This window comes from Paramisgurnus dabryanus, chromosome 1 (assembly GCF_030506205.2).
Source record: "Paramisgurnus dabryanus chromosome 1, PD_genome_1.1, whole genome shotgun sequence".
NCBI lineage: Eukaryota > Metazoa > Chordata > Actinopteri > Cypriniformes > Cobitidae > Paramisgurnus > Paramisgurnus dabryanus.
Genome location: NC_133337.1, coordinates 15,022,516 through 15,039,071, shown reverse-complemented (window position 1 = coordinate 15,039,071; position 16,556 = coordinate 15,022,516). Strand labels below are relative to the sequence as shown.

The following is a 16,556-nucleotide window of genomic DNA, read 5'->3' as shown; positions in this document are numbered from 1 at the left end:
CATAGAGACATGGGGGTTGGACTGTTTTACTTGTGGCTTGAAGGTTGATCATTATGGGATGCCAATTTTCTCCCTAGCAACCAAACTTAGTACCCTAGCAACGGAATAAACAAAGCCTTTTATCTCCGCTTCAGAACATCTTAGAGACACGGGGGTTTGACCGTTTTACTTGTGGCTTGAAGGTTGATCATTATGGGATGCCAATTTTCTGCCTAGCAACCAAACTTAGTACCCTAGCAACGGAATAAACAAAGCCTTATATCTCCGCTTCAGAACATCATAGAGACACGGGGGTTGGACCGTTTTACTTGTGGCTTGAAGGTTGATCATTATGGGATGCCATTTTTCTCCCTAGCAACCAAACTTAGTACCCTAGCAACGGAATAAACAAAGCCTTATTTCTCCGCTTCAGAACATCTTAGAGACACGGGGGTTGGACCGTTTTACTTGTGGCTTGAAGGTTGATCATTATGGGATGCCAATTTTCTCCCTAGCAACCAAACTTAGTACCCTAGCAACGGAATAAACAAAGCCTTATATCTCCGCTTCAGAACATCATAGAGACATGGGGGTTGGACTGTTTTACTTGTGGCTTGAAGGTTGATCATTATGGGATGCCAATTTTCTCCCTAGCAACCAAACTTAGTACCCTAGCAACGGAATAAACAAAGCCTTTTATCTCCGCTTCAGAACATCTTAGAGACACGGGGGTTTGACCGTTTTACTTGTGGCTTGAAGGTTGATCATTATGGGATGCCAATTTTCTCCCTAGCAACCAAACTTAGTACCCTAGCAACGGAATAAACAAAGCCTTATATCTCCGCTTCAGAACATCATAGAGACACGGGGGTTGGACCGTTTTACTTGTGGCTTGAAGGTTGATCATTATGGGATGCCAATTGTCTCCCTAGCAACCAAACTTAGTACCCTAGCAACGGAATAAACAAAGCCTTATATCTCCGCTTCAGAACATCATAGAGACATGGGGGTTGGACCGTTTTACTTGTGGCTTGAAGGTTGATCATTATGGGATGCCAATTTTCTCCCTAGCAACCAAACTTAGTACCCTAGCAACGGAATAAACAAAGCCTTATATCTCCGCTTCAGAACATCATAGAGACACAGGGGTTGGACCGTTTTACTTGTGGCTTGAAGGTTGATCATTATGGGATGCCAATTTTCTCCCTAGCAACCAAACTTAGTACCCTAGCAACGGAATAAATGTTAGCTTCATTCTAGCTTCATGCTAATCATGTTAGCTTCATGCTAATCATGCTAGCATCATGCTAGCTTCATGCTAATCATGTTAGCTTCATGTTAGCTTCATGCTAATCATGTTAGCTTCATGCTAGCTTCATACTGATCATGCTAACATCATGCTAGCTTCATGCTAATCATGCTAGCTTCATGCTAATCATGCTAACTTCATGCTAATCATGCTAACATCCAGATAGCCTACTAAAATAAACTTCTGTCAAACCATTTTAAATGTTCAGGCTACGCTTTTTCAAGCCAACATAAAGTTTGTCCTCAAACTTTAATATCTAGTTTTAAGTTGAGACAGCTCAAACATTTCAGTCTATGACTAGCCTTAAGGTTTGTCTATGAAATCAGAGCACAGAGAAATATCCCTACCTTGCAGGATTCCACATGATTAACTCCGATCAGATCAATTCAGACGTTTATCCTCTAAGGGGGTGCTAATAGAAGAAAAAAAATGATGGTAAACTATCTAAGATTGTCTATGATTTTCCTTTGAATTACTCAATATTCAAGTATTTATAAACCGGATTTATTTTACTTTGAACTGCACGACTGAACAAAAAATTGTTACAGTTTGGTGTTAGATAAACATTATTTTTTTTTAATATGAAGAGTTTGGTACCAAAACAAGATAACTTGGATAATTTTTGAAAAATCCCGTTTTTGATTGTGCATTCAAATTAATATCAATCAAACTGTAATTGGTTTGTTTGATTTAAGCCTTCATAACTAAAGAAAATACAGCTAAGTAGAACAATAAAAACATGATAACATATAGTAATAAATTTGTTTTGACAAAAAAAAATTAAAAATGGAGTTATCTCGCTTTGGAACCAAACTCTATCCAACTCTAACCAAATAGTATGTCCCCTTTAAGACGGCACGCGTATTTAATACTGTTTTTAATACGTATTTAATATTTAATACTGTTATACATGTATAATAACACAAACAGCACGTGAGTAGCGCATTTACATCTGTTTCGCCTCTTTTTTGGTTGAATATTTAATTAAATATTTATCAAGCTCAATCTTGGTTTAACCTTAAGCAAGAGTCTTCTTTTTGTACTTTGTATGGTTGATTTCTTTCTGTATCTGGGTCGGAACGTACACGGACCTAACCGCTTGTGGCCAGCAGGGGGCACCCAAGCCCACGGTATAAAAACGCTACTGCGAATAACAAATAAAACGTAGTCGGTCTGTGTTAATCTACCAAACCTCCGCTTAAATCTAACTAGTTTAACATGTGTATGAAAGACGAAAGCTTTCCAAATATCCGTTAAAAAACAATGCAAATGTACAATGCTGAATGCTAACGTTAGAAATATGCGGTCATGTTTGTTTAGGCACCAAAGGTCGTTAAGACCCCCCTAGACACCTTATAGAACTTTTTAAAAGGCATGCCAAATAAGTTATGCATTCTTCTACATACATGAAAAGATGGGCAGTTCCCTAAGTAATGTACGTCTTTCAAATCGTTTACTCGTGCTCCATTCAAGTTTTTGTATGTCCGCATATGAGCCGGGGATGTGGAGAAATGTGAAGCGAAATCCACGAAACTCCAAATGTGTGTATGTGTGTGCGCCTGCGCGAGAGAGAGCCAAAGAGAAGGCTGCGTCCAAATACCCACACTTGCGGTCTATGCTTGTTTTGACCATATGGCTTTGACCACTTGACTACATCTACATGACGTGTTTCCTGTATTTGGTCCACACACGTGTTCTCTAGTGAACGTGACGATCCCAAGCGTGAAGGTAGATTATTCAACCGATGGGATCATGGGACACACGTAAAAATGTAAATCCAGGTAACTTTTAGTGGTAGCAATCTCCATTTTTGGAAAATGGTTCTACTGGGTTCACTGGAGACCCAAAGCCTTAAAAATGTCTTTGTAACCCTTTCCATACTGATACATGTCAATTACTTTGAGAGGGCAAAAACTTTTTCACAGCACTGTATATTATTAGATGTAATATAATGAACTTAGATATAATAATCTAATACATGTAAAATAATAATAATTATTATTATTATCATTAAAATTATTACATTATATACATAGAAAGTAGAAAACAATACATTTTTGAAACAAGTCACGTGGTCATTCTAAACACTGACTTTCACCATACAAACAATGCAGAGTGCTCTTGTTAAACATTCTGTCTACATTGTAGGTTTGATTATAAATCATCAGCATATGGCATCCTTTACTGTTTACTAAGAAATGCGATACAGTATGATATACATAAATGGTCCTCAAAATGTTTTAAGTTTTACGACATACACGTGTGTGTGCATGTATGTGTGTGTGCATGATGCAGCCCCAATCAATTTAAGTTATGCATAATGTGTTAATATTGAACAGCTCTCATAATAACATATTTTGCTCAAAATTATAGTGCCTGAAATCATAATTAACATTACTGTTCATTTGGAGATATTTATCAGTGTTGTAATGAAACATCTAAAGTCTGGCTTTAACCGCACCACTTGAACTAAAGTAGAGGTGCTTCTGCAGAAATGCCAAAATCTTTTTCCATGCATCCTCTTGTGCATATGCATGCGGTTTGGTCTGTCCACCCCATAACATGACAACTGCAACAACACAAACAGTAATGTAAGCTCAGAGGGATTCACAATTAAACAGATAAGGAGGTCTAATTTAAACATATAATCTGCCACTAAAGAAAACACACAGTGATAATGCATACATATAATATAAAGAAGATCACAATGTGATTATTATTAAGATTTAAATAGCAACAAATGGATCAAATCAAAGGAAGATCAAATAAAAGACAAATAAAAGGAAAAAGAAAGAAAAAGTTTCAAAAATTGTATACATTAGTTTTGCATTTTTATTTCTAATCTCAACATTATGCTTATGTTTGTAAGGGATATCCATCCGTTTGGCTCAATGGCAGAAAACCAACTGGCATGACAGAAGGGTCCTCACTTGTTCTGTCTTTTCCCCTGCTGACCAATGACGTTTTAACCTTACGTAATTCAAGTAGTTTTATCTGACTCCAAAAGATAAAATCTCATTGTTTAAAAATTATAAATCATATATATATAATTGTGGAACATGGATAAATATTTGATCATTATATTTAGCTCGTGTTTATACTGAACTCATTCATTCGATTACCAATGTCATATCAGCCCACACCAGCTGTTGTGCGGGTTCTGAAACACAAACTCGACCACACCAGAGGCCATTGTAATCATCTATATACAACTTAGTGGAAAGCCCATACGATAATCAGAGGTTCAAACTAGCGCTGTCTCGTCTGGTATAGCGAATCATCTACTATATAACAACTTAATTAAACTAGGGACGATGACCAGAGGTCCTGGTTTATCACCTTATAGCCCTCATATAGTAATCACGAATACATACAACTTAGTTAGGGTTAAATAATTAGTCTAACCATTTAACCAAAGGAAATGGTTGAAGCAGTTTAACAATACTGCCCCATGCTAGTGTGCTCTTGTTAAAAAGTACCCATCCAATGCCAGCCAATTACCTACTTACTTACTTACTTATTCATTTTATCCAAAGCAACTTACAATTGCTATGTCAGCCTCTGGAGCAACTAGGGGTTAAGTGTCTTGCTCAGGGACACAATGGTGTGTCTCAGTGGATTCGAACCCAGGTCTCTCACACCAAAGGCGATTGGCTTATCCACTGCGCCATCACCACCCCATCACCACCTACATACAACTAAATACAGAACTCAAACTATAACCAGAGGTTCAAGTTGGCGCTGTCCAACCTGATATAGTAAATCATGTGACTATATAACAACTTAATTATAGAAGAGATAATGATCAGAGGTTCTGACTTATCACCTGATAACCTACTAATAGTAATGCAATTGCTGGACATCTTAGTTTGCGCTATAGACAATTAGCATGAATTTATACCCTGGTCGTAGTATGGTTGTGTCGATAGACGATAGGATCGTGTATCGACAATCGTCAGACATATCGCCAATGGCATGCTTTCTTCAAGATAGTTGCCGATAGTTATAATTATTATCATCATAGTTTTCATTAACATGTGCATTGCGTGCTTTTCCTTGTTTGTGAGCTTGACTTTGTGTGAGAGAGCTTGATTTTGCTCTGACCTGAATGGTCAGGTTTCCTCTGGATTCAGCCATTTGGAGGCTGTATACAGCTACCTTTTGTCAGGGTTTGGCACCATCCAAATGTTCTGTTTCAAATAATATGCTGTATGGTTTGTTATACATTCATATATATTAATATAATAATAATGATAATATAAAGATGGATGCAGGCATACCTTTCTCACCGCCTTGAATGATGAAGTTGCTTGCACGGAAGTGAGGTGTATAAGGAGGTTCAATCAGATGACCCGCACCAGGATAGGTCAGGACTTCCAACAAGTGAAGATTTCCTGCTTTCTTCATAATCTCTTTCATCTTGGTTTATGGATCATGGATGAGAACACAAGACTACAGTTAATAATTAAGATTAAGACCAGCTGTACTTTGTTGTTAGTAATTCAATGTTGCGTTACATTTTTAACATCAGCGTTAGTAATATGCCCACCACCTAGATTGAGCTTTGAATTTCACATAAAGTTTTGTTATTATTTTGTTCATGTGCAGCATCACTTTTATGTTCAGTTACTTATGCAAAGTCACTTGGAAATGACAAACACTGCAAGCAATGTGTTCAGGGTATACAATTAAAGGGGACATTTTACAAAATAAATCTTTGGTGTCACTAGAGTGTGTTCAGATATTTATTGGGGTGTAGGAATAATTCATGATACACACTAATAATGTCCGATATAGATTAAAAATCGCAAAGGCGATATTATGCACAGCTCTTTCATGTACTATGGATCTTTGATCAGGACCTCCTTATCAATCTAAAATCACTGTGACTTTGAGTCATTTATAACATGCATTTGAAAAAACAACACAACACTACACTAACACAATGCTCCGTGGTAAATTAGGCTTCCATTACACACATCCAAATATTAATAGCAGAAGCATAAAGACACAATTGGCTAGTACAAAATAAATATGTGACCTGTGTTGGCAAAATGAGTCGAATTATAGTATATTATGCAAATAAATATAGCTATGACTCACATCTTCAGCAGATTCAACAGCAGGCAAGGTCTCATCATCACCACCGTTCACCAACAGAAGGGGACACTTTATTTTCCCAACCTGTGCACATTGAAGCAAACAAAAAATAACTCGAAAGCAACCATTGCACCTTGAATTTGTTACATTAAAGTTACTTAAAGTAATAGTTCACCCAAAAATGAAAATTCTGTCATCATTGATTTACTCTCATGTTATTACAAACCGGTATAAATGTATTTGTTCTGATGACCATGAAGGAAGATATTTTGAGGAATGTTTGTAAACAAACCATTTGTGAGCCCCATTCACTTCCATAGTAGGAAAAAAGAATACTATGAAAGTTAATAGGGCTCACAAGCAGTTTGATTACGAACATTCCTCAAAATATCCTCCTTCGTGTTTATCAGACCAAATACATTTATAGAGGTTTATAACAACAACAAACTTTTTGTCGTGCCCATTTAGTCTTAATAATTAACCATAAACGAACTTGGCTTGCTGTTCTCGAAGGCAGCTCAACCTTAGGACGGACTCGAGCCACAAATTCAAGTAACAGAACAGAAGATAAAAATTGCAGTGAAGGAGATGATGAGGAGAGATGCCAGAAGAATTGCGGCTGGGCGCGGAGGCCCGCACACTCCCGTTTGCCATATGATTTTAATGATGATTGACACCTGACTGTTTAGGTTCCTTTTAAACCTACGTAAAAGTGTACCCCTTAAAATATTTTTACTGCAGTTAAAGAGTTTATTTTGATCATGGTGAATTCGATGAAGAGTTGAACGTCTTCACATATGATTTGCGAGGTACATTTGCAAATTATTCATAAAGTCATACCTAAATTCTTAGATTGATTGTGTTTTAAAAGGACTGTATGCTTAAACTCTAATGACAGCAATGTGATCGCTGATGCGCTGGTAAAGACACACAAAGAGAGGGGGAGTAAAAAAAGAGAGCGCGCAGCCCAGTACAAAAGTGAAAATGATCAATGTTATTTGAAGTTGGGTCTTAAAGGACAAAATATCTGATTATACGATTACGTACATAGCTATTATACACATTTTTTTCAGGACGTTCTTGCAGCCTGGTGGTAACTTGTCAACGACCCGTTGAATTTGATTAGACCATTAGCATCGCGCTCAAAAATAATCAAAGACTTTCGATTATTTTTCCTATTTAAAACTTGACTCTTCTGTAGTTACATCGTGTACTAAGATTGACGGAAAATTAAAAGTTGCGATTTTCTAGGCCGATATGGCTAGGAACTATACTCTCATTCTGGCATAATAATCAAGGACTTTGCTGCTGTAACATGGCTGCAGAAGACGCAATGATATTACGCAGCGCCTGAAAATATTCCCCTGCTATTGAAAGTAACCAAGGGGGCTATTTTCGGGCAGTGCATAAGATCACTACGCCTGCTGCAAGTTACAGCAGCAAAGTCCTTGATTATCACTCAATAATCATGCAAGATCTCACCTCGTGGGGTCTTAATGATCCTAAGAAAGGTGAGAAATCAGCCCAGAACTACACAGGAGGAGCTGGTCAATGACCTGAAAAGAGCTGGGCCCACCGTTTCCAAGGTTACTGTTGGTAATACACTAAGACGTCATGGTTTGAAATCAGAAAATTCAATGCTTAAAACAGCACATGTCCAGGCCCGTCTTAAGTTTGCCAATAACCATTTGGATACTCGAGAGGAGTCATGGGAGAAAGTCATGTGGTCAGATGAGACCAAAATAGAACTTTTTGGTCAAAATTCAACTAAACGTTTTTGAAGGAAGAAGAATGATGAGTACCATCCCAAGAACACCATCCCTACTGTGAAGCATGGGGGTGGTAGCATCATGCTTTGGGAGTGTTTTTCTGCACATGGGACAGGGCGACTGTACTGTATTTAGGAGAGGATGACCGGGCACCTGTCTTCCCATGGGGCCGCCATTTTAATCATAATTATCTTCCTTGCCTCCTCAGACCGTAAGACCATGTCCGGCCTAAGTGGTGTTTGCACAACCTGGGGGAAGACTAGTCTCCTTCCCAGGTCCACCCTCATCTCACAGGATTGTGAAGCTTGCAAGAGGCTCTTTTTGGTCTTCTTGGGTGCTGGTGGTTTCTTTCCTTCTCTGATGAACTGAATGGATATCGCCGGCCTTGTACTGGGTTGGCACTTTTTCTGCCTCTCCTGCTCCAAGATGTTAGCCAGTGCACTAAGAACCTTGTCATGGCACCACCTGTATCTTCCTTGGCTAAGAGCTGTCTTGCATCCCGCCAGTATGTGCGCCATTGTTCCCCTCCCTCTGCATAACCTACACAATGGGTTCTCCCTCATTGCCCATCTGTGGAGGTTTGTTGGTGATGGAAGAGTATCGTACACGGAATGGAGCAGAGAAGAAATCCGAAAGGGCTCCAGTCTCCAGATCTCAGGCCATGTGATCTTCGCTTTGGCAGGTCCCACTTTGTTCAGGCACCTTGTGCTCCAAGTTTGACGGCCCTAGACCTGCACCTTTCTTCCTCCAGGTGTCGGACCTCAGTTTGGATCATGTCCCTCCTCTGCCTTGGGTCTGCTTTTCCCCATTGCTGGAAGTGGGTGGATCCGAGTCCCTGCCTACCCAAGCATGGGTTCCTGATGATGTCCTTCAGCTTCAATGCAATTTTTAGCCTGCGCCACTGATGTGTCAGCTGCCCATTTGCGTCCTGATCTCATAGTGATGCCTGCTCTTATGACTTTTTCATCAGTGGAGTGTTGGTACATCATCACAACCCGGCACTTTGCCACCTTGAACTCTTCAACCACTGATGATGGAGTAGTTGTACCTGTCCAGACCTGGTGTATAGTCCTACTGATGTGAAGCTTGGTGGGATTCCGAGCCACTTGCGAGGGTGTTTGTTCACTGGCCTCTCGACTCCTTCCACTGCTGTCATAGGTACTTCATAAATTGTCAGTAGCCCGTAAGTGTTTTCTTGGATTCTTTTTCAATAAATGTACACCTAACCTGTCAAATGTCTTAAAATAACCACCAACGTCTTAGCAATGTCTATGGTTCCATGGTATAAGCGGAATAATTGACTCCGGTCCTTTGAATTTTTGAAAATAATGCACACCCTCATTGCATCATGTCGTGCTGCATTACCACCTTGGGTGTACATTATTCTCAAATAATAATTTAACAGCCCGTCATCAATTATTCCTTACAAATTTAACCCATTTTGACATTCTACTTACGTCCATTTTTTGAGTCAGGTCTGAGGGAATCGGCTGGATAAAGTTTCTGTGGATTAACTGGTTATCCCCATTCACACGCATCGTATTCACATTTCTGCAATAAACAGTTTTCATTAGGAAAGAATATTCAATTTCTAAAAGTGGTGTGAAATTTAGGCTCTGAAAAAAAATCCTACATTAATTTACAGCAAATTAATTTACAGATTTAGGCAATATTATGGTTGTTTATTAGTGTTAATATAATGTTTTAAAATAATTTAGTGTTGCTTAGGCGTTAAAAATATAAATGAAATAAATAGCCACTTACCTTTTAATCTCCTCAAATATTTTAAAGAGAGATTTATCCACAGAACCCACATGACTCCCACTAATGCACACACAGCACTGGGACTACAAGAAAAATAACAACATAAGACTACCAAAAAGATACTTATCTGTAGCTAAGTGTGGTTGTTCCAGTAAGTCAAGAAAACCTTGATGATTTTGGAGTTGACTGCCATGCTGAGGGTAACTACACCTCCAAATGATAACCCAAGCATAGCCAGTCGATCCTTTTGTACCTTCGGATGATTCTGGAGGATCTTATATGCTTCCTAAAAAGGTGTACACATAAATAACGTCAGTGTTGGGGAGTAACTAGTTAAATTTATGTATTTAATTACAAAATAAAAGTAACTATTATCAGTTACAGTTAGTAAGAAAACTAATGTGTAATTAAATTACAATTACTTATAAAAATGTAAATGATTCCAAAGGAGATTTTCCTGTAAAAAATTAGGATATGCTGAATAATATTAATTTGTTGCTTTGAATATATATTATTGATTACTTTCCCAAATTGCATTGACTGCTATGTGATACCAGTTTTAAATTAAGACAGAAAAGAGAAACATGCTTATTTGATTATTTATAATATTTTAATTGATAATTTGATAATAAATTAACTGTTCCCTATCTAAAGATTTTATAAAAAACAGTATCATCGCTATTAAACAATTTCTTGTTATGATTTTAAACCTGTATTTAACCTTGTAATCTCAGTAAAAAAAAAGGTGCATGCTAAATGTCTATTTATGTGGTAGCTGTGCTTACATTTTTTTATTATAATCTTAAAGGTGCAGTGTGTAATTTTTAGGAGGATCTTTTGACAGAAATGCAATAATATATAATATACATAACTATATTATCAGTGGTGTATAAAGACCTTACATAATGAACTGTATTGTTTTTATTACCTTAGAATGAGCCTTTTTTATATATATACACTGCTGGTCCCCTTACATGGAAGTCGCCATTTTGCACCACCATGTTTCTACAGTAGCCCTAAACAGAAAAAGGGCTCTACAGAGCATGTTTTGTCACTATGTTGTCTCAGACGATCACGTGTTTGTCCAGTGGTGGCTACCGTAGCTTATGAGTTCCAAAAGGGAGGGGTGAGTTGTGGACTGAGCCATTGGTTGCAATTCACAAGTCTCAACGCTAGATGATGTTAAAATCTACACACTGCACCTTTAATTGAATTGATGACAGATTTTAAAAAGTAATCAAGGTTAGGTACTACTGTAAGCCTATCTGTTTGAAAATGATGAACACTCGAAAGAAATTACACAGAAAGTAATTCATCATTTTAATAAAGTAATAGAAAAAGTTTGATTACTTATTACATTTTAAATAGTGTAACTTTTAATCTGTAAATCCTTTCTGTAAATACAGATTTTGACCACATAACCAAAAATGGTGCATGCTAGAAGATTGCCAAAGATCTGAATTACTTCAAAGTAAGAAGCATCAATATCCTGTCTTCTCTCCTCATTGGGATTGGTGTACTGTATTGCCATTGAGGCAAAACCATGAGATGCAAGCAGGGCTGTGCGATACTCAACTAAACCACCACCTCCACCCCACAAGTCCATCACTCCTGGGTAAGGTCCTGGGCCTGAGCCAGACACAAACACAAGTTTTCTTAGCTAGCTAAATGACAACATGCCATACACATATGTGACCCTGCCTGTGAAAACCAGGCCAAAGTCTTAAAATCAAATTCTGATAACGAGCATCAAAGTTTGATTTTGGCCATTTATTTCATACTGAATCAATATTAAAGATTGCAAGATTATCATTTTATTTTTTATTTGACAATAAATCTCAAAAAAATCACTTTAGCTCGGTATTCACAGTCAGGGTCACATTTTTTAAATGTAAAGCTGATTACAATTACTACAGTACACTATCCACATTAATACATTAAAACACTAACGTGTAAATAAACATGTAAAATTGTATTTCCATGGTTTAAATTGCAAAAGTGTTTTCAAAGTATTGGCACTGAAGCTATATTTGCTGCTGACACTTAAAGAAACGCAACTAGTAATTTCGAATAGAAATCTTTAAGCATGTAGTGCAGTGGTTCTCAATCTGGGGAGACCTTGGGTGCGTGAGATGGTGCCAGAGGGGCCCAAGTTTTATGACATTTTATAAAATGCACCAATTCATCATAAATTGTGTGTAATTAAATTGTGTATAATTTTATATGTATGATATGTTTTATTTAGTTTTCTTTGGGGGGGTGCATAGGGACACATGCCAAAAAGTTTAAGAACCATTGATGTAATGTAATATTAATCTGGCTACTCAAATATTATGTATATAATGTATATTATGCGCACATAGGCATGCTCGGTTTATTCACAGCTGCTCATCAATGCTCTTCTGTGGCAGTTCAGTTTTTTCTATCATTTATTTCATATATGTAAGTAAATTTACAGTAATTTTTATTTATTATTATTTATTTTATTATTTTTAAACAAATGCTTTAATCTGCATTGCTTTGATAAAGTGTATCATTTTACCTGGAGGAAAAAATAATGTTCCTCGAACTCCTTTTTCTCTAACATCCACCCTCTGCACACCTGGTGCTATGTACCAGCGTTCTGTGACCCTGGCTGCCAAAGCTGTTTGCTGTCTGAAGCCTTCAGATAAATGACCACTGTATAAGGAAATGTGAACCACCATTGGTGAGAGCACATCCTTCTTGCGCAACCTTGAATAAAGAGATTGGAAGGTGAGGAAAGAGAAAAATTGAGAGAAATGATAACACAGGAAATTTGCAGAATGAATGACAGATTATTTTGAGAGATCCTACAGGTCTCATATTTATGGTTTGTTTCTGAATGAACAAATCAGCCAAATCTTCATGCCATCAGATTGTGCTAGTCTGAGTTACCTGAGTCCACTTCGACTTCCTGGTACAGGCCTCATGCTCCACAGCAACCCCATCGGCTCTGTCCCTTCATAAGTGCCTCCCAAACTTTCATCTTTGGACACTGTTAAATTTGATGATAGAGGGATCTTCGATTATGATTTCACTTTTAGCTTCAGTTAGTGTGTAATGTTTCTTATAGAGTATAAACAACATCTGCAAAGTTACAATGCTCAAAGTTCAATACAAAGTGACATCATGAACCCCAAAATTTGCACACATCATGCCTTCAGGAACATGCAACATAGGGGCATGTTGGGCTGCATTTTTGGTTGTTGTATAGACCATTTAAAAAAATGTAAACAACACTGGTCCAGAAACACTTCCTGTTACAGTGTGTGATAGTATTTTTTTTTTATTTCACATGATATATCATTATCTTTAAGATGTTCGTTTTACTTCAGTTAATTCAGTTCTATATGTTCTGTTGGTTTATTTTATCCCAACGTTTATCTAGTGTTAAAGGTATAGCGGAAGATTTTCCCGAATTATTTAAAAGAACCGCCCCTCGATATTTTTTAAAAAATGCTCCCAAGAGGGAACGCCTGTTAAACGCGTGCACGAGACAGAGAGAGAGCGTGCAGGAGCTCAGTTCTTTTCTTCGCTCTGTTTACAAGTTTCTGTCGGCATGTTTACCGTGTCTGTGCGGTTCGTGACTTGTGCCAGGGCTAGCATCGCAAATCATAGCTTACATCAACTTTTACCAGCAGTGATTTTAAATGGATTTCTCCAAATAGCATGACAAAATGTACCTTTCCAGTAGAAACTTCGCGTGGGAAGCCCAACCTGTCCTTTTAGCTCACGCCAGCTTGTGAAATCTCCCATAAACATCTGGTCTTGTTTCTTTATTTATAGTCATTTCTCTTCTTGTCATACAATTCGTAGACACTTTTTCTCTTGCGACCCTCAGACATTTTGAAAAAAAAAACAGTGAGAACGCGACCTTCAATGAATGGTTGAAACCGTAGCACAACACACATACACGTGAAAGTGCGCATGTGCAGAAAGCGAACGTAGAGGCGAGCACGTGCGACGGTTATACGTCAACATATAATCAGAATGATTGACATCTGGGATGACCAATAACAGTGGTGATCCACCCAGAAAACGAAAATCTTCCGCTATACCTTTAAAGCAGACATATCATGCTTTTAAATCTGTCCTTTTTATATATAAATCATCTATTTGAGGTCTATATAAAGCGGAACTGCAATGCTTGGGTCTGAATTCCTCATTATTATAGCTCCACAGGCCCCCTTTCTACCCCTTTCCTGATGTGCATCTGAGAGCAACTCATTTTGGTGCTGTCTTTTTAAATGCACGTCATACCCTGCCCCCTCTTCAGGTTGCAGAGGTGACACTCGGTTAAACTCCACCTCGTTCGGCCATTTTTGTAGTTTTATAGCAGAGATACGATTATCTAGCGGCACAGAAACTTTTTATTCACTCGTTATTCACAAAATGTCAACAACGGAAGACTTGTCCATCCAGCCTTACATGTTCGAGCCAGAGTCGGAAACGTAGCGAGATGAAAATGAAGACGACGAACCTGCAGAAAAACGTCTTCATATGGAGGTATCGCAATGGTGTGTTACTGACGTTTGTCAATCCGAAGGCTGCAGCCTCCGGAGGTCGCATTTCTAGGCTGCATACGTCATCAAGACGGTCTTATTTCGGAATATTAACAATTATAAAGTTGACTATTATTCTTAGTTAATCGTAAATTGTTGTAATATGCTCATGACTTGCAAATGTAATGCTCAGTTAACTTAATTAAACCAGGCTTGATGACCAAAAAGCGATCTCCGCAGGCTGCAGCCTTCGGATTGAGAATTGGCACCGCTAAACCATGACCACCGGGTTATTTTAATTTTTTTTTTTTTTTTAAGTTGTTTACATCTTACCGAAGTGCTCTGCTCGTCGGTTCCAAAGATAGAAGTAATTGACCCCTCAATCAGACGAAGTCTATCGGCAAATCCTTCTTTATACTGGCGGAGATTGGTGAATCAGTTATCCTTGAAGTGCTTCGGGCACACAAAAATGACTTTACCCACAGATATGGGTACATTTCTTACTCTCTCGTAACCTCTGCATCCTTGAGCTTGGACTACAATATCGCAGCGAGAAGTAAAAAATGGCGGATTGCTCGAAGTGTTGGGCTGGGAGTCGATGTCCTTATTTGGCAGTTCCGCTGCAAATACTGTGACGGAATTGTTCAAAAAACGTAATAGATAATAGAAAAATCAGAACAGGTTGGAAAATATGACCAAAACAGAATATAAAGATATCAACAAAGCACCTGAAGAGACTAATTTCAACTTTTATGTACTTATAAACACTACAAATATACAGCAAAATGCATTTAAGAGCTAAGAAAGTGGATTTAGCATGATATGTCTCCTTTAAAAAACTGAAACAGGAAGTGCTTCTGGACCAGTGTTGTTTACATCTTTTGAAATGGTCTATAAAGGATGTAAACAAAGGGCAATGTTGTTTGGCTCAGTTAACCAGTTGGCTAAATGCTAAATCACACTTATCTGACAAATGCCAATAAAACCAGAAAATCAACTGCACGTTTGTATTAGAATGGAAACAAGAATAAAGGTAAAATATGTCAAAAATAATGTTGGTTTTTAACGAAGAACATTACAGTGCACCCCATAAACAGAATAAAACCTTCATAAACAGCCGGATTACCATCACTTTAAACTAGTTCACATATTTTAAGGGACAATACAACACACCTGTCACTGTTCCATGTTCATCACTGATGTAGTGTCCAAACGCCTCCCAGAAATCCTTATCTTCTGACTGATGTAAAGAATGCAGCGTCACCTTCTGATTTGGCAATAAATTCATTATGACGATCTGAAACATCTCATCCACCAGACCACGACTGGGCTGAACAGAGAGTATTGGACTTTTCCCCATCTCAGTGCTCATGGACCTACAGAGTTTTCATAAGAGATTGAAATAGTTCAAATCATTTTCTAAATTAAATTACTGTTACGTATTTTTGATTATACATTTCCACAGACATACATACAGTTATTAGGGATGGGATGGTATGAAAATTTCATATCATGATTATAGTGACCAAAGTTATCTCGGTTATTATCATGGCTTTGTTAAAATGAGATGGAAATGTTCAAAAAGAACTAAACAACACTGAAAACATTTGAACAAGTTTTATTTTTGGATATCACAATTTAATATTTCATGTCCCTGAAATTATTTCTGTGGTAAAAAATAAATAAATATGTCTAATAACTTTACCATGAATGCAAATACATTATCCCTTAAATGCCTTCTTTTGCAAAAAACTATGTTGCATGTGAGCGTTTGCGTCAAACTGATTCTGGCTGGACAGGATTTACCGCAAGTTTTCAAAATCACCGTAATCAAACACGGTTGTAATGATAATTCAATTTTAAACAATAATACTAACCGTCAGGACATTTTATCATGGTTAATCGTGAAACCGGTAATCGTCCCATCCCTAACAGTAATACAATAAAAATCTAAAATAAAAATGTAAATACTCATCCTCATACTCTTTTAAACATCTCAACTGACTCTCATGCTCTCTTTAAGACCTTCTCTACTCTTCTTTGTTTGCCCCCCCACCTTCATCTGATTTAACAGCTGACGATTGCTTCTTTTTTTGGAAAGAAAAACACTAT

General features: G+C 37.7%; 1 protein-coding gene across 14 annotated transcripts in view; it reads right to left on the bottom strand.

Moving 5' to 3' along the window:
* The window catches only part of LOC135750594 (bile acid-CoA:amino acid N-acyltransferase-like), a 38,159-nt gene that overhangs the window by 17,004 nt on the left and 4,599 nt on the right, over nt 1–16,556 (bottom strand). For 6 of the 14 annotated variants that reach the window (XM_065274764.2, XM_065274765.2, XM_065274769.2 and 3 more), the window contains 10 exons: nt 15,618–15,820; nt 12,838–12,937; nt 12,464–12,654; nt 11,387–11,550; nt 10,088–10,207; nt 9,922–10,004; nt 9,615–9,708; nt 6,392–6,472; nt 5,569–5,707; nt 3,332–3,857 (listed from right to left, as the gene is read on the bottom strand). The exons of 1 other annotated variant lie outside the window; for it this stretch is intronic. In XM_065274764.2, the coding sequence (XP_065130836.1) occupies nt 3,727–3,857; nt 5,569–5,707; nt 6,392–6,472; nt 9,615–9,708; nt 9,922–10,004; nt 10,088–10,207; nt 11,387–11,550; nt 12,464–12,654; nt 12,838–12,937; nt 15,618–15,820 (1,306 nt within the window). In that variant the 3' untranslated portion in view covers nt 3,332–3,726. Of the gene's footprint in view, nt 1–1,635; nt 1,701–2,694; nt 3,006–3,331; nt 3,858–5,392; nt 5,479–5,568; nt 5,708–6,391; nt 6,473–9,614; nt 9,709–9,921; nt 10,005–10,087; nt 10,208–11,386; nt 11,551–12,463; nt 12,655–12,837; nt 12,938–15,617; nt 15,821–16,556 lie in introns of those variants that run through there. 7 more of the 14 variants (XR_012335966.1, XM_073813540.1, XM_065274771.2 and 4 more) reach the window with 7 other exon arrangements.